The following is a 23,501-nucleotide window of genomic DNA, read 5'->3' on the forward strand; positions in this document are numbered from 1 at the left end:
ACATAATTTTTTTTTAAATTATTTTTAAAATAAATTTTACTTAGAAGAAATCGGAATAATTTTAAATACGTATTATTTTTTTAAGTAATTAAATTCGATTTATTACGTCGATAATATCTAACGGCGGTATAAAATTACCCGGCGGATGTTGTCACTTTCTACAGTTAGGGGGAGTCGCCTGTAGATTTTTGCCAGCGTGCCGACGGTGGTCGGCGACGAAAGGTGAAAAGGCAGCGAACGATCGATGTCGTAATTGTTGCATATCCATGCAGCATCGTGCATTCTCGAACCCGCAACCCGGATCTACTTTATTCTAACCTCGAAGCGGAGCCGAGCGGTCACCGTAATGGCGGACAAGTCGGTCGGAATTTCCGTGTTGAGAGAAGATGCCGTGTAATTAGAACAGGCGGCGAGGAATGAGCGATTGTATCGAACTGCTCCTTCCCTCTTCTTCGTATGAGTCACTGCAGCTAGTTGTTAACAGGATTCGAGAGCTGTACGACATCCGAGTGGAGTTGACTATGACTATTGGATCTAACGATGAGGAAAGAGTCGTGTGTAAATTCATTATGAACCATAAAACTGGACAAAATATCGAAAAGGCAAAGGTAATTATCACTTTTCTCGCTGGTTGTCTAGTGTCTGATCCTACCTTAAACTGGAGGGAAGGGACCTTGACGGATACAGCTTGTATTTAAATGTACAGTAACAAAGGCAGATGTGTGATCAGTTTAAATAGAGAGGAAGCAAAGGCAAATTTAATATACAGTGCATTTGATGATACATAACATACCTTCAAGTATGTTATGTATCATCATAACAAGTAACTCCTGTACCCATCATACATAACAAGTAACTCCTGTACCCATCAAGATCCAAACCCTCTGGGTTTGGATCTTGATGGGTACAGGAGTTACTTGTTATGTATGATGGGTACAGGAGTTACTTGTTATGATGATACATAACATACTTGAAGGTATGTTATGTATCATCAAATGCACTGTATATTAAATTTGCCTTTGCTTCCTCTCTATTTAAACTGATCACACATCTGCCTTTGTTACTGTACATTTAAATACAAGCTGTATCCGTCAAGGTCCCTTCCCTCCAGTTTAAGGTAGGATCAGACANGGGTTTGGATCTTGATGGGTACAGGAGTTACTTGATTATTCTCTTATACAGTAATGTGATTTAATTTAAATGTCGGAAAGGCAAAGGAAAACACTGGTTTTTTTATAGAGGAATTTAATACAGAGAGCATCTGTTGATACGCGACTCGACATACCTTCCAGCTGTATCTGCCAAGAGCCCTTTGGGTTTGGATCTGGATGGGTATTGCTTCGTTGTACTTTCTTGAGTGTTCTTCTGTACAGTAATGTGTGATTAATTTAAATATTGGAAAAGCAAAGTCAAACACCACTTTTCTACTGAGAACTTTAATGATACACAACTTCAAACTGTACTCATCAAGAAGGTTTGGATCTTGATGGGTACAAAGTTTCTTTGTACTTGAGCATTTTCTTTATACAATAACAAAGCCAGATATATCTACCTTAATTTAATTACCATAAAAAAAAGAAAAAAAAATTTCTTGAAAATATATTGAGTATTACTGTGGTACACTTTACGTAATAAACAATCCAAGTTATACTTTTTTGTATATATAACATTTAAATTTTTGCTGTTTATTATGAGTGTAGAACTTGAAATCTTATACAGGCAGAGTATGTGTAAACACCTGTAACAGAGTTCAAGTGATAAAATTAATTATATATTTCGTCTTACTAAGCAGGTTTCCCAACTTGTTTAAAAAATAAAATAACATTTCGGTGCCATATTGCTTATAATCAGATAATAAGAGAACCGATTTAAATGAATAAATTTTTTTTAATGATAAAATTATTTCGAACTCTAAGCTAAAAAATTGAGAAAAATAAATATAAAACTCGAGATTTAAGTCTGTGATTGTTATTGTCTCGTGCGTGTGCATCGTTGTCTTGTCCTCATCATCACTATCGGAGGAATTCATTTGAAATACATTTAAAAAAATAACCCTGTAATTTCTCGGGTTTGCATCGTTTTACTGCATACGTCGTCGTCTTTATATGATTATTGATTGAAAGTTTATTTATAGGACCTATAGCTTGAATTTATTTGAATAATGACTTTAGCAAGATGAATTTTTCTTAAATATTAATATAAAAGAAATTATTTGTTGGAATTGTTTGCTTTTTATATATATGTGTGCATAGATTCAAAATACAAGTGCTCTATACTAGTTTAAGCTAGAAATTATAACCTTAGTTACCAACCGATCGACAGTTGTCGTCAAAATTTTATTTACGGAGTAAACTGCAACCTTTGATGCCTTTGATCGGATCCGGCGTTCGTTTATGCTTGTGTTTAAAAGCCTCAGAATGTCTCATACAAACACCATTTATTTTGCAAAGTGCCACATTATTTAGATGTGTTTGTTTTAAGCAAATTTGGAATATTCTCCCTTCCTCCTCTTCCTTTTTTTTTCTGCTGCTTAAGAGGAAATAGTGACCAGTGCAGATTTCTTAATCTTCCACTTGATCGTGTATTTACCTAAAACATGCACAATTCCAAATTAGGTCATTCTCCATTCCACTTCAGTAAAGAGTGAGATAACTGAACCATATGACCTCATTTTAAAAATTTGTGTTTCTTATTAAGGTAAACTTAATGAACGGTTGTACTATTTTTTGATATATTTAATTCTTTACGGCGGCATTAAGGTCACGAGCCGCAATACCTATATATAAATACGCTTCGAAATAATAACTAATATTTTCTTTATAAGTTACAATGGGCGTTTAAATGACAGAAGATATGCAGAATATTTCCTGTCGAAAATGCGTCGCATTAGAAAGTGCATAAGCGCACCTAATATTGCACATTAACATGAAATTTTGATTTTTTTTAATGGCAATTTAGGTAATTAGGAAGCTTTATTGTCTACATATTATAATTAGTGGATCTCTAATTGCCATTATGATATAATTATGTTTGTGTGGAGAATTTAGAAAAATCATGCAATTAAAAATAACAGCAATACCTTATAAAAAAATAAATTTGAATCTAATTTGTGTATAAACAATTTGTGTAGTAAACAATGAATTTTACATTTATCCTTAGTTACTTTATTGTAATTTGATCTATTTTTGTTATTATTATTTGTATATTTTGTTTGGAGTATCTCACTTTACATGAATCAGCATAAAATCATTATTATTATTACTTTTTTTTTTTTTAATTTTCATTGCATGGTACTGATATTTTAATAGATAATGGAGGCAACTTACTAGCTTACTATCGGGGCCATAAATGTTTATAATTATATTATGTAATTGATAAAAGATAATAATATATAAAAGTTTCAAGGATGTCGGACGTTTAAAAATTAAATGTCACCGTATCTGTTTGACGAATGCAGATAAAGAAATTTAAGTTTTATTACTCACTTGGATACGACCTCACGCCTTATCCATTTTATTCGTTCTCGGGTCTAATTTCTTACCTTTCATTTATTTAAGCTGCGATTTCATTAAAATTCGCAGATGTTCTTAACGAGTTACAAAAGCACTCGATAACCAACTTCCGCGGCAGCAAACGTTTGACCTATTGTAAACGAAGCACCGCTACGATACGTGATTCTGATATTTTTTAAATTTGCGGAAAGGATAATGCAGTCTAATGCTTTAAATGAAAAGTGGTTGCGTAACGGCTCCGCTTAAAATTCGCTTCTTCATCGTTCCGTTGGTTTTTTTTTTTTTGGTCGCTTCATCATTAAATGCACAATACATTGAGTAGATTTCTTAACAGAAGTTATCAAATCAAAAATAGGACATTAAGCAATTCTGTTTATGTAGAATTTAACGACGACAATATTCTGAGCAGTAAAATGCTGTTTGATTAAGTTTTTAGTCGGCATTTAATGACTCGAATCGTTCGGTCTTACATAGAGAGACTAACTGTTTACTCGCTCTTGTTTGTTTGTGGGTATTATGAAAGGGTAGATACTGTTATACACTATCCGGAGTCGAAGAAAACAAATGGACTAATTTTTACTAAAAATAGAAAACTTTCTAAGTTTACCGTCCGTGTTGTTATTTAGATTAGTTTTGATTTAAAAATTGCAAAACTAAATAACAATTTCTTATCGACGGGACTTTCAAGGTCTGTTTACGTTCGGTATCATAAATAGGAAATTTTCTGTTTATGCATACGACGAAGGAGGAAGAGTATCTAGGAAGTATAGTGTAGTTCTCGTTCTCTCGTTCTGCCTGATCTCGACGGAAAGAAAGAGCACCAAACGTTTAACTCTAGTGGGAAACAACGGATTAGTTTGGGTAATTAGATTGAAGATTTAGGGTAGAGTACGGGTTAAGCAAGAGACTACAAGTTCAATGCTCTCTGACATCCTTCCCCCGCATCCCCATTAAAGGAGAGAAAGTAATTATTAGCATTTAGAGTTTGGCGACTAAACGATCACATTCTTTTCCACGGGGCGAATGGTCGGCCGGTCGGTCGGTCGGTCGTCATTCCACTTTGGGTACCCGCAACAGACTGATGGCCAGCCGGGGTAGACAACCTCCTTCCGGCAAGAACCATCTGGCGGGAACAGTTGGAAGTGTATTGCGGTCCCGGAAGAGGGACCCTCCGTTCCCATATCGCAAGGCCGAGATCGCCAGGGGCACGAAACGGGAGAGGATATAAGAAAAATTACAATGAAAAGGATGTGGACTTTCGCAATTGGTAATATGTTATGGGAAATTATTACAATGACGAGCGGCGCGTGTTAGCGTCGGCGAAGCGACGCGACGCGCGGCTTCGACAGACGGACGTCGTGGAGGTGTCCGTCCTTCGCCGAGGGCGCGGGCGGTTACGCGTCCTACTTCGTTCTCTGGGTTAATCGGCCAGTTCCACGCGCGTCGACCTATTTGGCGCTCGCGATTTGGTCAACCGCGAGTTTCTCGAACGTTTCTGTCGTGGAATTACCGGGTCCGGGAACAGAAAAACCCTCCTCCTCCTCCTCCCGAGAAAGAGCGTTCGCGACCGAAACAGGTTTTTGGATACTTCACCTTCCGTACATTGCTTGCTCCGCACATCCGGTTGAGGAGGGGAAAAGGGGAGATAGGCGAAACACGCTTTATGCCTCTCGCTTACCCGGACTGAATGATAATGAAGTTCAGGCGTTATCTTTATATTCGGGGATTAAAAAACGGTACGCGTTGCGTCGCGTCGTCGCCGAGACGCACCCTCCCGACGCGTCGATCTCAAAGCGGAAAGTACTGTACGTCTCGCCCCTTCGTGGCAAGATTTCATATTTTATTTTTTTATTTTACCGACCTTCGACCGCACGTTCGGAAGACCGGAGTGCAAAAAATTTTCCAAGCGTCGACGGCCGAAACGTGACATCCGGATCCCCCGGGCCGCGGGGCGATGCTCGGACGCGAGTGCTATATGGCCGAACGCGGAGGAGACGTCACGAACCTGCCCGGCGCGCGACCCCCGTCGGCTTCGGGGTCGAAGGTCTCGCGCGCCCTACGGGCCACGTCCGACGACCGCGCACCTATCACGCGACGTCGTGGAAGCCGGAACTCGATAATGGGAAATGCCGGCGGCTTGATCACAACTCGGCGGCATTCGGCGGACGGGACGAAACTTTGCGAAGCTCCGTGGTAAGTCCGGGCGGTTGCGTCGTCACGCGTCGCGTCGGCGTCCGGCCGTTTTCTCCGGTTTCCACGCGCGCACCCGGTGAACCGGATGTGTTCCGAGCGCGACACCTTTCGAGTCGAGTGTAGGTGTAACGAGTGCCAGATGGACGAGGCATTCGCGCGGCCACGCGACGACGAAACGCAGCGGTGCGTGCCGGAAGGGCAGATTAACCGAAATTTTTTCTGTTTTCCAACCCGCAGGACTATCTTCTGTCGGTGTGCCGAGAGGACCAGGCACCGAGGGAACGTCGCTACTCAGCCGAAGCCTACCAACGAGCGGCATCGGTACGTGATGACGTCGAGAGGGAGACTGGAGCATTGCTTCGTCTACATCCCGAGCACAAAATGGTGCTAGTGTCGGGGCGCGAGGGGTGCGCGGAGGAAGCGCTGCGCCTTCTGGACCAGCGCGTGGGACCCCCTTCGTCCGCCAGGCAGGGGTTGAAGCAGTGCAGGCTCCTGGAGTCCGAGGATTCCAGCTACGATTCCGATTACGACGTCAACGATGCTGAATTCCGCCACGACGACGTCAGCAGGACCGTTTCGGATACGTTGGCGGCGGAATACGCCGAGTACGTGGACGAGAAGTCGACGGATCTACGGGCCATCGTTTCGGACCCCGATTACACGTCGCGGGTGGAATTCGGGCTGAAGCTGGGCTACACCGAATGCCAGGTGCAGACGGCCCTGCAGAAAGTGGGGGCCCGACCCGGACAGAACGAACTCCTGGCCGAACTCATTAAGCTCGGCGCCGCCGCCGGAGCCGACGACTGTGGAAGCGACGCGGGCGCCGCTGACGACGCCGGCGACGCGCCGGATCTACCTTCTTTCGATGCCGACGTCGACGATGGAAGCAACCTGAGACACGTCGTGGTCGACGGAAGCAACGTGGCCATCAGGTAAGGTCCCATCCGCGCCGTTTCGCGCCGAGGTCGCCGGCTTCCCGATAAAAGCGGGGAGGGAGGCGCCGGATGGGGGAAGAGAACGGGCGCGCAGCGGACGAAGATCCCGTCGACCTTGGAGGTCGGCGCATCGCCGACGGGTTTTCCTTCCCGCGGGCCGACCTGTCCGGACGCGTTGGGCCGCCCGAATTTTGCGGCGGCGCCACGCCACGCCGTTTCCGGCGCCGGAGAAGCGGATCTCGAAACGCCGACCTCCCCCTGCTTCTCCCTTTCCCCCGGACGGCCTCCTCGGCGGCGACAAAAATTCTACCTGAGCCGGGATCCGGCACGTGACCGGTTCCGGTTGCGGGTCGAGACGACCGAGCACCGGTTTTCCGGTCCGATTAACGGAGCGGGCAGGTCGTCGACCCGCCGAAAAACTTTCGCCCGACGTCACACAGGCAAAACAGGATGTGACGCCCGTTGCACCTGCCCCGATGGTCTGCCGTTTGTGGCCAATCATCTTCCCTTTAAAAAAAAATAATACATATATTTAATCTACGATCGCTTCGGGGTTTCTTCTTTCCTTCTGCATTTTTTTTTCTTCTGGTTCGCGGTTCCGGTTTCTCCCCCCCCCCGAAACCCGCGGGGTTTTGCGCGCCGCATTAATGATAATTTCTTGATTTTTGACTAAATCTCTCCCCCTCTTTTCAGTCACGGGAACAAGGAGTGCTTCTCGTGTCGAGGAATTAAGATCTGCGTGGACTGGTTCCGTTCCCGGGGTCACAAAGACATCACCGTTTTCGTCCCCCGCTGGAGGAAAGAGGCGTCCAGACCGGATGCGCCCATCAAAGGTACAAAAAAAGAAACTTCCTCCCCCTTCCCCACCGTGGAGAATTTTCCCCTCAAAATCTCTCCCTGGTCTTTTCTCCCCCACAGATCAAGAGATTCTGGCTCAGTTGGAGAAGGAGAGGCTGCTAGTGTTTACCCCCTCCCGTTACGTGGGAGGGAGAAGGATGGTGTGTTACGACGACCGATACGTCCTGAAATTGGCGGTGGAGGTGGACGGGATCGTGGTGTCCAACGACAATTACCGAGATTTGGCCAACGAGAACCCCGAGTACAAGAAAGTGGTGGAGGAAAAGTTGCTGATGTACTCGTTTGTCAACGACAGGTGAGCGAGTGAATGGCCCTCGTGCGAACCGCGAAGACCAGTTCCGTTTCCTCCGACCGAATTAATGGCCTGCCCCCTTTCTCGCGGATAAATGTGGGATGTCGAACTTCGTGACGGGTCACGCGGCGACCCGTAGTCTCTCTCGTTCGTTCAAGGTCGCGATCCTCACGTACATCACTCGAGATCGTGACATCTCGACTGGGCCAATCTCCCTCCCTCCTGCCCGAAACTGGTCTGGTCAAGGGTGACATTCCATCCCACTCCGGAGGAGTCCGACCGGTACGAATCACGTCTCGTTGCTAGATCCGGCAGGAACGTGCGCGAGTGTCGAAAGTAGACGTGTTTTTATTTATTTATTTATTTTTTTATTGCCACGAGTGGGTGGCGGGAGATTCGGCACGTGTGTGTGTGTGGGGTCGGTTACTCCCAAACGACCACTTTCTCTTCTCTAACGTCATTGTGCCGATCCAGACTGGGATGGGCTCTAGTTCCGTCTACGGAGGTGCAGGGGTGTCCGCGATGGGACTCTATGGTCGTGGGAAAAGTGGAGGAGCCAACGTGACGTGGCTTCGCGATGGTCTGCTCAGATAGGGAGTGTCTGTCTCCTGATGATTTTTAGATAGAGGGTGGAAGGAAGGTAAATTGCTTACAAATTATGTCTCCCGGCCGAATTTAATGCCTCTCGCTGGTGCCGGGTTTCTCGTCCTTAATATTGTGCTTTTTTTTTTTAAATTTTCTCCATCTTCCCTTTTAGATTCATGCCTCCTGACGATCCACTGGGACGCCACGGGCCCTCTCTGGATAATTTCTTGCGCAAGCAGCCCAAGGCTCCGGAGACCCTTCCGCCGCCTTGCCCCTATGGAAAAAAATGTACGTACGGTAACAAGTGCAAATACTATCATCCAGAACGTGGCAACCAGCCACAGAAGTCCATAACAGAGAGACTGGCAGAGCAGGCCAAGATTCAGTTGCAAGAAGTCAAATCTAGGGGACTGAAGAGTAGAGATTCTTCTCCGGGTAAAATGCTGCTTGGTTTATCTCTCTACATTTTACATGATTTTGTGCATTGAATACATTTTTTGTTTTCCTTTTCCACAACAGGAACTAAGCTGAAGACACAGAGTTTGCCACCCTCTTCTGAAACCGCTGCTTCCAAGGTGAAAAAGATGCCACTGTCAAGAACGAAATCCGTTGCGGCAGCAACTGCACTACCGCAGGAACTGATAGCCAAAAAATTGCCTGGAGCAACAGAGTTAGAGAGTAGAAGAAGTGTCGATGATAGATTAAGTGTTTCTGCAGAGCAGAATACAGAAAATGCTTCAAGCTGTCTTGCCACGCACCTTCTGTCTAATGTTGGTGATCTGCATATGGGAGCATTGGGAAGTTCGTGGTCTCCACTGCCAATGGGTGTTTCTGCTACGTCCGTTCAGACGTGCGTCAGTAACTGGGCAACTATTTCTCCTACTCTGCCACAAAACATATCCGGATCCCGGGTGGAAATGTTTTTGGAACCGGACAAGGGAGGTCACCTTTCCGTTGCCAAGAGACTGTCCGATCCTGACAATACTAGCACTTCTGCTGGGCTCAGTTTTAACCAAGCGGCGAGTACATCTGCAGGAGGAGTGACTTCCGAAGACAATTCTGCCACTAATCTCCACAGAAAACTGCAGCGTCAGTTAACACTCAATCCGGTGTGTGATCCTCGTTTATATCAGCTGAGAGGATTTTCTGGGGGTACACAGAGAATGATGTCTCCACAACCAGAACATTTTAATCTCATATCACAGCAGGTAGAACATCCTCTCTTAATGCATAGAGCCAGTAGCCAAGAAAACATTCACTCACGGAGCAGTTATGTGAGAAATCAGCACAGGACCAGAATGTGTAGTGACAACAAGACTTCGCTTTCTGTTCCGTCTCACCTTCAACCGTGGGAAAACTTGACCACTGACAGACAAGAGCACCATTCTGTCACCAGAATTGCCAGTGCACCGGATTCCTACCGGCAGTGGCCTCCACCTTCGGGAAGAATGCAGAGGCTAAATAGTACTTCCGACACGAGATTAAATGTCTTTCCTGAAGTGACCCCTGCTCAGCAAATCCAGACTTGTCCTCCAGGAATGTTGGGAAACTACCTCGGAGAGATACCCGCGCAATCGTGGTTGATGCAGAATGACACAGTTCCCATCAGTAGCACTGGACTCCAGATGATGGGTGCGACGCCGCCCGTCATGCAGACGAGTTCCAGATGGCCAGACATGCACAGCACAGGATTAAACATCAGTCAGCTCAACCAGCCCGTCAGACCCTCCAGTGTACCGCCCCAGGCGGTGCAGTTGGGAACCATGTCTCCACTGGGCACTCCGCGGGCCATGTCTCCGGATCTATCGGATGAATCCAGATACAAGTTGTACTACCACCTATCTTCGATATTTCCAGAGCAGCAAGTCAGAGCGGCAATGGATATGTATCCCGAGGAAAAGAATCCACAGAAGATATGTGCAGCCATACTGACCCTGTATCCTAAGTAACGAATGTATATACCCTAATCCCAAACAGTGTATATTGGCTTGGAATTCAAGAAACTGTCAGAATACGAAACAAGTGGGGATCGCCGTTAAAGTTTTTAAAATTGATATTGTGCGCTATCATGTTTTACATCACAAAGTATAACAATTGCAGTATTTATTTTATAAATTGTTATCCTATCAAGTGAAGATTTGAATTTTGTGTGAAATGTAATCGGTTTGTGTGATGACGACCAATATTTTTTTTCTTTTTTCACTCTTTCTGAAGCGAGCTTTTAAACGTATTGCCATCATACAATTTAGATTTGATTTTTATTTGACGTATCTGCTGCTACCAGACTGCAAAATGACCGAGGATTTTACTTCGGAATTATTTTTTTTTGCATTTAGGTGGCAACGAGTACAACTCGGAAACGGTGCAGAGAGCCTACCTCCAAATACATCACCTGTTTATTTTTGTCGAAGCCAATCTCTTGTCTAGTCTTGTACAAGCTCAATGCAGTTTTTTGATATTCAAAACTACTGTTTCTGAAACTTTATTTTTACTCTTAGGAAAAACAAAAATACCAGCAACGACTTCGACCCCTTTTCAAATTTTGTTGCAATTTTTGTAACGAAATTCGAAAACCAAATCTTCGTGCATAATTTTGCTTGCACATTCCATTTATTTTTTACCCAGGGATGGATAATTTCTCATTCTTGTGATAAGTCCTATTACAATGCTCGATTTGCTCTGCACGGCCCGACTTTTGTTGAGTAAAAATCGCACCCGTGTACAGAGTCGTCATTATGGTAGCCAAATCATCTCTCCATTAATATAGTAAATGAATGTATATATATATATAATTGTTTTTAAATCGATTATCTGGGCGAAAATAAGGTATCCGACTAGTGCAAAAAAAAATAATAAAGCTGAAACGCTTCTGGCGAGCTGCCGGTATTGCGGCCAACCGGGAGAGTATGTATGTTGATAAAACAACATGTATCATGATGTATCTAATGTTCAGCTTATTGTTATATACAATACTGTGTATTGTCATTGTATGTATAGGGTTCAGGACCCAATTTTCTTAAAAACAAAGCAGCTGATAGTATTTAAGATATATTGTATTCAGTCTAGTGTCGTTTTTGATCTGTAATTTGGTTGTGGTTTATCTGCAAAACGGCCGTCGGTAACTTAACGTTGGGTTATTTCCTCTTTATTTCTACAAACACGCTGTTTTTTTGTTTTTTAAATATACATTATTATATACACAATAAACTTTTGGGCATGCACGTGTGGTTCGTTGTTTTATGGGAACATTTCTATTCTCTGTTAATCTGAATGTCTGTGTACGGCTGTAAAATTGTTAAACTGCTGCGTCTCAATTTTAATAAAATTGGTTTGTGTCCAGCATGGCTTTGCCATTTCAATTATTACAAAATTTAAATATACCTTTATTTCAAAAATAACCAAAATCAACATTCATAAATGCTGCGGGTTGTTTTCCTCTTCCACTTCAGCATACGTCTGCAAGCTAGGAATGCAAATGGGAGTTAAGGTACTTAAGCAAAATTGCATAAAATGTCATAGTTATCTTACCAATTCGAATTGATTCCGGGTAAGCAACCCAATGGCCAATCTCTCCATTGAATATCATCTAAAAAGTATATAAAAATTCCCAAATTAAATATAGATTTCTATAAAATCGTTATCAGAAGTAATCACATTTAATACCCGTAGACTTTACAGAAAAGTTGCAGGATTGTTTTTCATTATAGAATCTAGAGTCCAGTTTTTGTTAAAAATGTAAGAGAAGAATGCCTTGCTAGAAATCTAAGCATCGAGTTTATCAGGAGCCTAAAGAATTGGAAACTTGATAATATCAAGAAGCAAATTTTGCATAAGTCTAAACTTCACTATGTTGCTTAATACAGTTAATTACGAAAAAATCTGCGTTAATTTTGTAGATCCATAACAACAGAGTAATTATTATTTAATAAACAACAATAATAATATATTTTGAGGTCAGAGCAGGAAAACCAGTTCTCAAATTAAGTCCGGAATAAAACCGGATCCAAAACATTTCGGATTAAAAGGATACAAGTGAAATCTCTAAATAAAAATATTTGGCTGTAATTGTTTAGGGAAGGAGAGGAAAACAAATTTTTTTGTGGCAAATATAAAAAAAAATAATAATAATAAATATATTACATATATATTTTTTAAACTAACCTGTGCAAACTTGCCAGTGAAGAGGTTGTCCTTGGATAAATTTTGTTTCCCTTAACCTCACTAAAAAAATTGTAAATACATTCTTATTTAAGTCAGATCTATAGAAATAAATTTAGTGTTTATTACAAAGCTTTCAATTGAGATAATAAATTTTTATTAAAAATATATTCTATAGCCTAGTACAGGGGTTGCCAAACTTTTTTGATCATCAATCCCCTACAACTTTTCGAAACCTCACATTGACCCCCACCAAAAAGTTTGTGTTACAAGCAAAAAAAAGCTTTTATTATTATGTACAATTAAAAGATATATATTAAAATAGTAAGTTTTGTAACTGACAATCAATGAGATGGATAAGCTTGATAATCCTTAGCAAGATTAGCAATATTTGGTTCAAAATTTGTAAGTTTTAGTCTTTTCATTGACCCCTGGGGGTCAACATAGACCACTTTGGCGACCCCTGGCCTAGTATCAAATATCTGAATTGTCAATTCAAAAGTTTGTAGTCTGAAGGTTATTGGGTTAAGCAGAGATAATGGACAAAGGTTTAAAGGAAATCCACTTTATTCATTCATCAGAAGCAAATGGTGTATGCTAGCACAAATACAAATTGTTAAGAAAAATATGTTTAAATCAAGGATTAACAAATTATGTTTTATAGCAGTGTTTCTCATTGCAGACAAGTACAATTATGGATAAATTTACACGGACCAGTAATTATATGTAACAACAAATATGCACAATAACTTAAATGTCACCCATAATCAACTCTGCTCATGTCGGTACAGTCAAATATTTTTTTCTGCAGACTGGTGAAATTTTTTCACGGACCGGCAGTCGAGAAACACTGTTTTCTAGTATTTATTAAAATTTTAATGACTATTTTTTTGTTGTCGCGTGTCACCAAAATTTCTTCAGCATCATATGTTTCAGAGGGCTGCCGTGCACAAATTCTCCAAATTTGTGATTTTTGTCTATATGTAGTTACTAAAATAATTAATTTTCTTGCATTTCAATTGCAAGAAAAAGGAATTTTCACGGCGAAAATTTGTTGACAATTGACTTGCAATATCCACTTGTTGGAAATCTATTACGGAAAACACAATTTCTTTTCCTCATTGTCCCACAATATTACAGTAGAGCGTTGGTTATCCAAATGCCGATCAACCAAAACGTTAATTAACGAAAAGCGTTCCAATCAGACTGTGTCGTGCTGAATCAAATGTTTTTGATACTAGATTAACTTGTAAAGTATAATTTTTGTTTTTATATTTTTCAATATATTTATTTTGTTTGTAAAAAAAATAAAGAAATAATTTTTAACGATACAATAGCCATGATTTTATTATAAAAATTTTCGTTAGGCTTAACATCAACGAAAATTCAATGCGAAGCAACACATAACGGAGAAAAATTTAAACATGGGATATATTAATATACTATATGTACGAAAAAATACATTATTAATAATCGGTTATCCAAAAAATTGATTTTCCGAACAACCCCCAGTCCCCAATTGATTCGGATAATTGACACTCTACTGTAATTATATGGAACATAACAGTGAAAAATTTAAATGTTGGTAGAAAATACATTTATCTTTCTTACGTATCAAGACTTTCTCAGTCTAAAAAAGGATACGGGCTCAAAATTCTTATAATGTCTGGAAACATTCGTTAGCTTTATGTAGATGTTTTACAAGTTTTGAGTTGCCAGCCAAATAGCCTAAATATCCAACTTAGGGATAAAATACCTGTGTTATATTCTAAAGTTTATCACCAATCCTAAGGTTATTCCAGCCGTGTACACCAACAAGCTGAGGAGGAGGCAGCAATAGTGAGGATTGTCAGTGCACGCAAGACCCCCCACAACTTCGAGACAAATGCTTTCACAAGGTAAGTAAAAAAGACTAAATGATGGAGTTTTTAAATTTTTACTTTCCACAAGTTCAAATTCCTCAGATCACTGGCAATTTTAACATAATTAAGCAGGAAAAACCCACAAAAGTAAATCGACTTGATTCTAATTATATTCTCATGGCACAAAAAGGACTAGCAAAATAAAAGCACAGTGTGAAAAGCAATTTACTTTTACTTATGAAATTACAGTGAAAAATAAATTTGCTAAAATCAAAAATGGCTAACTGAGCAGTAATAAAATTTCAGCGAAGACACACCACTGGAATGAAACGGCCATGAATAATTGCATATAACAATTGTAATTGGAATGAACATTTATTGGGGCCAACCTCAAGAAATCCATAATTTTGGTTGCAGCTAAAAATTATTTCTCTATTTTCTATCAACAACTATGAAATCTGACTGGAATAACTTCTCTTGGCAATGCCAGACGAGAGTAATCATTACGTCTTCACCTGCCCCTTCAGGAGGTTCATTGGAAATGACATCACCTCCTGCTCCAAACCCATAACCATTTGGCCTCGAATGTTAAGACATTGTTCTTAGTTTTCCAGAACAATAGGCCAAAGTTGGATGGGATCAAAAAACCCAAGAATTTCAAGGATGGTCATTCTGGATACATTTGGTCTTGTCCCTCGCCACCCGACTGCTCCATCAGGCCAGGCCAGGCCATGATGGGCTCAATAAAAAGGCTCTGAGTGCCCAAATGGCAGAAAGAGGGAATGCTGCAGTGTTTTAGCTGCAATCGACTTATCAAATTTTGAGATGTTTACATTGATTTTCTCTCTTATCAATAAATATGCCAAGACAAGTGTTCTACATTTTCATTAATCTCCCATAGAGGTAGCTGCCTCTTCACCTCTTAATTTGTTTTACCATTGTGTATGTATTGTATTTAATATCTTCTTAAAAATAAGCACCCTTTTCATCCTTTTATATTGCATCTCATATCTTTGTATTGTAACTGTTGTCTATACATTACCTAACAGTGCTTTGCTGGACTAGGCACACACCATAGTGTATTATTAATGAAGATTAGTGAAATCGAATTAATCTGAAACGAAAAAACATAGAATTCTCTTACCCTTTTCTAAATCTAACACCGAATACGTCTGAGAAACTTTGTCAGAATTAGACTTCGGTTTATAAGTCTTTCCGAGTCTTATGGCAAGTAAGGCCATCAGATCCTGCTTTTTATCTTCAGGTATTGGAACATCTAAATTTTCTAACATCCTTAAAAATAAAAAATAAATAAGATTTTGCTTGCAAGAAGATACTGTTATAATTTACGTAAATGATATCTTAAATTTGTAAATCATGAATCTCACAACGGTAAGAATTCCGGAGAATATTCGTTTTCGCAAACTAATGCCTTCTTTAGCAACCAGCTCCATTTCGGAAAATGATTTTTTGACTTAAAATTTATTTCTACAACAGAAAATAAATTTTAAAATCAAAATTTTTATCAAAATAAAAGTATCAATCATAGGTTTTTACTCACTTTTCGATTTCAGAAATTTCCTCATCCATGCTGCAACTAGTCTGTGTCGAAAAGAATCTGAAGTAGGTTTGGGAAACGATAATAAACACTTTAATAATACGCAAAACTTTTCTCTGTTGTCATATAATTTCAGAACAGGACTCCAAAATAGCATGACAGATTTTGGTAAAATGGTAGATGCAGACTTTAAAAAATTTGGCTCTGAAATGTGTAAAGTTTAGTTTTTCATTTTTCCAAAACTCATTTCTTGTATTTAATTATTTACATTCTAGTTAAAGTTTTGTGGCCAGATGGCCAAAGTGATGTATGCAACAGTCTGCCACTCTGTGCAGACAGAGTTCAATACCGAACTAGAATCATATGAATTTCACAAGTAGTTCAATCTGGATTCCATCCGTCTAACTGCAACTGCAGGCCAATAAACCCACAATGAGCACAAAATTATGACAATAGTAATCGAGGAGTGGAAGAACAAGAAATTTCCCATTGTAAGTAGAGAAATTACAGCAACGAAGCAATTGCTTTAGATGATTAGATGTTAACATATTGCATACTCAAACTCTACTTGCTTAAAGATTTTCGATACTAATTTTATCAATCTTTTGTGTGCAATGGAACTGTTAATAGAATTGTTGATTTTATAACATCAAAGGTTTTTATGGCAAATTTGCTTTCCTGCTGTAAACAATCCAAAATTAATGGTACAAGCTGGAAAAAAAATATGATGCAAGCATAAACACCATTTTATTCTAGTTTATGGACTGACTGCATAAAAAGTTTAACCAGTAAAGTTGCATCATTTAATAACAATTCAGAGTGATAAACATTTTGCATTTTAAGAGATTTGAGAAAAAACATTAGCAACTCATGCAACCCGAATACTCTTAAAGCTTCTAGTCGTGCCAAATTATCAACAAGTAATGCCAGTTAGCATCTTCGCATTTACTATGTTTTTGTGTGTATTAACTACAAGTTATCAATGTTTAAAAGACAAGTCGAAAAGGGATGCTGGCTACACAATGCGGCAAGTTATATGCCAGTTTTAAATTACAATTACAAAACTCTCGCCTAATGGAACAGCTGTTGCTCCTTAGATGCAGGATTTATAGTGAAGGAGATTACACAAAGGTTTTTATTTTTTTCTAGCAGTTTTTTTGTGAGTTATAAGCATACAAATGCAGTACTAGTCATTAACAGCTTTTAAAAATGCATAAAATTTTTTAATATAATTTTAGTAGTAAATATCTGTAATGTAAATATCAGTTAAGGTAGACTCCCGTTTTTATGAACTAAATAATTCCAGAAAACAGAATTGTCATTATATTTCTCATAACCTGAATTTATAATACCGAGCCTACATTCCCAGAAATACAGTGTGAATCATGTAGTACGACACTACAAAGGTTAATAAAATAAAATAACATGACATTTCGTAATTATAGTGGGAAATTTGCACAGTTGTAATATTAGAGCTGCTTTTTTCTTTTTTCTCTCACTACCAAGTTCATAATTAATACACTTGTTATAGAAGATCCTCAAATGTAAATGCAATTCAAACTATTTCTGTCGAGCAAAAAACTTCCAAGAAAACTAATTTGGGTTGCGAATCAAGAAAAGAAGGTATTGGACTACTATTAAATACGCAATGTTTAATTGTCAATATTTATTCTTTAAAATTCTAAAGTACCGAATTCTATAAGAAAATAAACAAATCTTACTTTCGTCTTTTAAGATTTCTCGCAAACTCTCTTCATTTGGTAACATGTAAGAAACAAGAATCTTGGAGAATGTCTCACTAAAAATACATAAAAATATTTAAATTTATTAATCATTTACATCACATTATTAACGTTAAATTGATTTTTAATGTTGAATATTCAACGCTTTTGACAATTTTGAGTAATTTTTACTTATTTAGTGAGAAGAATAAATTTTTAAATTATAAAATTAAAAACTAAAAACAATGGGATCAGTTATTAAATAAGTTAAAATAATTCTAAAAAAGGTATATTTCTAGAAATAAACAAGTTAAAAATTACTCTCTTCTATCCGACTTGAGAAATTTAACACAGAGATGGATCACAATTTAATTTTAATATTTATTTCTTACTATATTTTCCAAATGCATTTCGCCCATTGGCTTCATCAGTGGATACAATATTATACATCCTTAGTAGTTTTATACTCAATCACAGTATCCCAGCATGCATCTACACATATGCCAGTATTTAAATTAATTGTATTTACATGATTTACAATGCAGTAATGTTCGATAATACATCTTTTTACAATATTTTTTGTCTTAAACATTATTTTAATATTATTTCTATCAATTATACAATTTGTAATGTTACAATGTTGATGCCATGGAGATTCACTTCATTTAATTCTAATTGCTGCTACATGTTCCCTCAATCGTGTTTCCAGTTTCACCTATATAATATTTTTCGGCTGGTACATGTATGTGTACGACAATCTGTAAACAACTCCTGCAATTTCAAAAGAATTCTTTAAATATTTAGAATCTTCTTTATTAATCAAATGAACAGTATTAATTAATCTATTTTTTTGTTCACCTACTAAATCAAAAAAATATTTTTTATTTTTTTTTTTAAAATCAAAAAAATATTTTTTAAAAAGGTCTTTATACTTCTCATAAATTTTTGTAATATATGGGATCTTAATAGACAAAGTATCTGTTTTATCATATTTAACATTGTATCTGTTAATGATATAGAAATTATATCATTTATATATAAGTTATTGTGGGTAATCATTCAATAAATACTTTTTAAAAAGGTTTCTAGTTTCTACTTCAATATGATCTTGTAACGTTCTATTAAAAATTTTTCTTAGTTTCATTAAAAATATATTTCTTTTGATTTCCATAGAGTAATATGATTTATAATTAACCACTTTTTTATTATTACAAGTTTTTTGTACTTACAAAACAGTAGTTTTTCATCTTGTCTTGTAATTGTGACATCTAGGTAATTAATTTCATAATTTATTTCTTCTTCATAAGTGAATCCAATGTTCTTATTTAAAGTGTTCACATAGCTTTTGATATCTTTAGCTGTGGTGATTTTGTGTTAAATTTCTCAAAGTCGGATAGAAGAGCGTAATTTTTAACTCTTTTATTTCTAGAAATATACCTTTTTTAGAATTATTTTTTAGAATAAATTTTGTTTTTATATTACCCTATGCCCAAATGCTGGTAGTCAGTTTCTCATTCGTGCCTGACCAACAGGCCAGAATTTTTATTTGTGTGTCTAACAATTAATTGTTAGACACACAAATAGGGATCAACTCCCAATAGAAAGTCCCCAGGAGGTATCTCCCTTGGAGAATTTTCTTATATTATTTTATCATCATCCATGAATTCTATATCAATGAAAGTCTAGACTTCTCTCAAGTACTTACATTGCACACCATTGAGTATCAATTAGAGCAATGGTTCTAAAGCATTTCCAGTTTGTAGTGCATTGTGAAATATGGAAAGTTTTTCTGGTGCACTTCATGTACAAAATTAAAAACATAACACTGTATTTTCAATTACAAACAGCCATGTGCTATAATAACTGATATCCTATAATAGTGGCCTAGCCTTTATCTGATTGTGGACATAATAAATCTTTGTTTCTTCTCATTTTTAAAATATACTTTCATAATATTTATGATACATTTTGCTTGCAGCACATTAGTGTATAACAAGGATGGCCAAACCTTGTCACAATACAAGCTGTACACTATCCATCGGAAATACACTAGAGCGATATCCTCTATTGGAATGCCTATTGAAGAGCTACATACCCTGTTTATTGAATTTTAACTATATATAATATAATTACCACTGTTACTTTATCTAATTGTCATAAAGTACCAGTAAACAATCATTTAATTCCTTCAAATTCACAAATACCACCTAATCTTTCACTCGCCCGTTTGAGGTTAAGTTGCAAGTTTCGCTTACAATTTTTGTGTATATTACACTACATGTATATTACACTACATAATCGGAAAACTTGCAAAAATATCATATGTGTAATAGTACATACCACATTCATAAAAAGAAATTGTGTAAGTATATTGGAGCTGCAATAAGGGTCTAGAAGAGCTGCATACAGCTCATGAACCAGTTTGGCCAGCCCTTGTGTATAACACAAAAACATCAGATCAATTTAATTATTATGAAAAGAAAAAGGCATCATTATAAACTATCAAAATCAATGATTTAACATCTAATTAAATATTTATTTGATTTATAATACAAACAAAAACTGTACTCACATATCACGTCGGATCATGGAACTCGCAGCACGTAATGTATACCTAATTTTTCTAGTTGCTAAAGGATTCTATAAATAAAAACATTACAAAGTTAGATTTATCTAATCAAAAATGTAATAAAATGAATGATTAAGCAGTCTCACATTGTACTGCAGCCTATAAAAATTATCAATCAAATTCTTGGCATTTGCTTCTCTTTCAGCAAGCGTATCTTCCGAAGTTTCTTCATCCGAAACTTCTAAACGTTGGTCCCAGTAATGGTCTTTTAACCAATTAAGAGCAAATTCGACTCCTTCCCTCAAAATCCTTACCGGAGGAACAATGTAATGAGTGACATCATGTCGGAGATCAGCAATCCATCTCGGTATGTTAAGCTGCATGCAGAAATAAATAATTATAAATTATCACATTCAAATTATGCACAGAACAATTGTCAATTCCAAAAAAACAAATATCTTAACCAATTTTGCAGCAGTGTTAACCGATACGATTCCTTTCTTCTTTCCTAATTCGTCAATTAATTTAATAAATCTGTAAGAAATATCAATTAGTGAGGTAATTTAAATTAGACAGAAGAAACAAACTGTAGAGGAGACCAACCTGATAAGTGCAATTGAATATAATTTAACAACATCTTGAATTTCGGTATAATTATTTGTGTTCTGAGTGACAACATCAAAGTACTTTGCCCGTGCCAAAGCTTCAGTGGCATCAATCTCTGATAATAATTTAGGATACGATCTGAAATTGTTAATATAATTAAATTAGCATAACAAAATTGTATAAAATACCAAATTTCTCTACCGATTTTATATAGTCATTATTCAATACTGGGGTAGTCTAAAAACTGCTATAAAAATTGAAATAATGACATTCAGTATCATTAAATTAGTAGCTAACTATAAGAATTTTCTCATTTAAGTCCTCTCTTTATAAGTTTTATGGTGTTTTATGTTTGAAAATTAAGAGTTGCAGCCAAAACACCTTATAAAGAAGCGTAATGATGATATACTAACTTTACATTAGCACTGCTAAATAATCAGAATACCCCTTAATCAAAAACTAATTCTCTAGTAGTACATGTTCCGGCAACCCAGAAACATTTGTTTTCCTCTTCCTACTCACTAAAGGGGTCTCAGATGTACACAGTAATTTAACTTAGCTTCAACTATGGCAAAAGGTTATGCAGACAGAAGCAGGTCAGGACACCAGGCTCTTGACAGTAAGAAAAAATAATGCTTAAAAGATTGGCCATCATTGATGGATGGGTGCCAGATTACGTCAAAACACAAAGTATCACACTTGTTGATAGTTCGGACTGACCAAGGTAAACTCAGAAAAAACGAACAGAACACACAAAATGGGGGGGGTGTATTCTGGTCATCATCTCTTGTCTTTGAGAGAGAGAATGTCTATGTCACAAGCTTGTAGTTGATTGGCTAATCATTTGTTTACGTCTCGAGAGATCATCGCGTCTCTCCAAACACAATTCTGGACAACGTTTACTCTCAAAGATCTCTCAGAGACGAGTGGATAGTTGTCTTTCGTCTTTTTCCTCGATTTTGTTATATCCAATATGTATGACTGGATGCTACTCGCACTATACAATCATATTAGAGAACATTCTCTATCTTGAGAAGAAATATTTTGAGAGAGAAAATGCTTCTGATTTTTTTCCAGTGCCTACTCAGGAACGCCACTGATTCCATCATTTTTAATTATCCTACAACAATTATTAAACTATTGAATACGTGTTAATCTTATCCGTCTCTCTAAGCGTTTTTCAAAATATTACCATCTAATTTTTCCTTAACTAAGTATGGATGTATGCTGTTTCTAACTTAGGATATTAACATTTTTATTTGTTAAGAGACAATTTGACATTACAATCTGTAAAAAACATCATAAAACAAACAGCATATCTTCAACAAAATTGCATGCTTTATTTAAACTCATTTTTCTTTACCACATGATCTATAATTATGTACTCTGCATTTTTGAAAATTTTACAATTTTATTGGTTAAAATTCTATACGGTGTTGCACGCACAGAAAACCAAAGGTGTATAATCAACCTAATAGAATCATGATGTCAATAACAAAGACAAGATCATTAAAAGTGACCAGAATTGCCTCATTTTGACATCATTCATCTCTGATAGAGACGAGAGATAAGTGACCAGAATATGGCCCCAAGTATTCATTTGTCTCACCATATTAGTTCAAGCAACACTATAACACAGATAAAAATACTACTTTTGAGTCATCACAGTCACTGTCAAGATCGACAATGAGAACACCAATGTGATTGGAACTGAAACTCCTCCAATTAGAACAAATCTGGTTGCATGATACATCCTCCAGAAAAACTGAATTTAAGTGTTTCATTCAAAGATTCGACAAACTTTCAGATTTCAAAAATTTATATTAATTACCATAAGTGAGATATTAGAAACATACAGGTATACCTCGAGTTACGTCATTTGTCAAAAAAATATATGGAAAAATAAAAATCAAGTTTAAGTCATTTTATTCAACTCTATGTCTGTCCACCACAAATATTGAAATCGTAATATCACTAGAAAAGTGTTAAAAGCACATAAAATCATATTAAAATACATACATTTACAGTAAATGTTAATATAATCATCATAAATCGTAGAGAACGAAATATGAAAACATCTGTGACTCTGTGTTGTCGTCTTATTTAGCGGTCTTTAAGCACTCGATATTGGTGTTTTCCAAGGTAGCTCCAACATCTACCGTTTGGCGTCATCATCAGTGCCAACCGATATTGGCAAATTTAATATAAATTAGTTTATTTTCTACTGTCACAAGATAATTTTAATAATCGTATTTGTTATTTAACCTTACAAATTCATCTTATTTTATAATGTCTTAGAGTAAATCACATTCACAAATAAAGAGGGTTTATTTGTGAATTTGGTAATTTGGCGATGTACTGTAAACATCGCCAAATTGTAAACATGTACATTACCAAGTACAGGTAACCCCCGTATAACACAGCACTTCTATAGCACGGATTCACTCTAACACGGTTCGAGAATTGGTACCATCCCCCGTATAACACGGTACTTTTATAGCACGGTTTTACTCTGACACGGTTCGAGAATTGGGTAAAACCCTCGTACAACAGGAAATGTAATAAATTTTTACATACTTAAGTAATAATAGTTCACGAAAATAATAATTTTCGTGAACTATTAGTACTTAAGTATGTAAATTTTCTCTTCTC

The 23,501-nt window shown here is 37.5% G+C and overlaps 2 protein-coding genes across 3 annotated transcripts in view; one reads left to right on the forward strand and one right to left on the reverse strand.

The window, feature by feature from the left end:
* Positions 1–151: 151 nt before the first annotated feature.
* On the forward strand, positions 152–11,717 carry LOC111624897 (probable ribonuclease ZC3H12C). Of its 2 annotated transcripts, none has more exons than XM_023367877.1 (6): positions 152–608; positions 5,943–6,637; positions 7,334–7,473; positions 7,559–7,793; positions 8,548–8,810; positions 8,895–11,717. In XM_023367877.1, the coding sequence occupies exons 1-6, from the start codon at positions 417–419 to the stop codon at positions 10,322–10,324; spliced, it is 2,955 nt and encodes a 984-aa protein (XP_023223645.1). In that variant the 5' UTR covers positions 152–416; the 3' UTR covers positions 10,325–11,717. The 2 variants fall into 2 exon arrangements, with proteins under 2 accessions (XP_023223645.1, XP_023223646.1); XM_023367878.1 differs by lacking the exon at positions 152–608 and adding an exon at positions 1,175–5,705.
* Positions 11,718–11,741: 24 nt separating this feature from the next.
* The window catches only part of LOC111624898, a 14,131-nt gene continuing 2,371 nt past the window's right edge, over positions 11,742–23,501 (reverse strand). Inside the window, exons 3-13 of the mRNA XM_023367879.1 lie at positions 20,847–20,987; positions 20,708–20,777; positions 20,390–20,620; positions 20,247–20,314; positions 17,675–17,751; positions 15,957–16,157; positions 15,784–15,883; positions 15,540–15,688; positions 12,537–12,596; positions 11,904–11,961; positions 11,742–11,838 (exon numbers count right to left, since the gene is read on the reverse strand). Coding sequence (XP_023223647.1) covers positions 11,787–11,838; positions 11,904–11,961; positions 12,537–12,596; positions 15,540–15,688; positions 15,784–15,883; positions 15,957–16,157; positions 17,675–17,751; positions 20,247–20,314; positions 20,390–20,620; positions 20,708–20,777; positions 20,847–20,987 — 1,207 coding nt within the window. The 3' untranslated portion in view covers positions 11,742–11,786. The remainder of the gene's footprint in view (positions 11,839–11,903; positions 11,962–12,536; positions 12,597–15,539; positions 15,689–15,783; positions 15,884–15,956; positions 16,158–17,674; positions 17,752–20,246; positions 20,315–20,389; positions 20,621–20,707; positions 20,778–20,846; positions 20,988–23,501) is intronic.

This window comes from Centruroides sculpturatus, unplaced genomic scaffold, assembly GCF_000671375.1.
Source record: "Centruroides sculpturatus isolate CEXI.00-Female unplaced genomic scaffold, Cexi_2.0 scaffold408, whole genome shotgun sequence".
NCBI classification, from domain to species: domain Eukaryota; kingdom Metazoa; phylum Arthropoda; class Arachnida; order Scorpiones; family Buthidae; genus Centruroides; species Centruroides sculpturatus.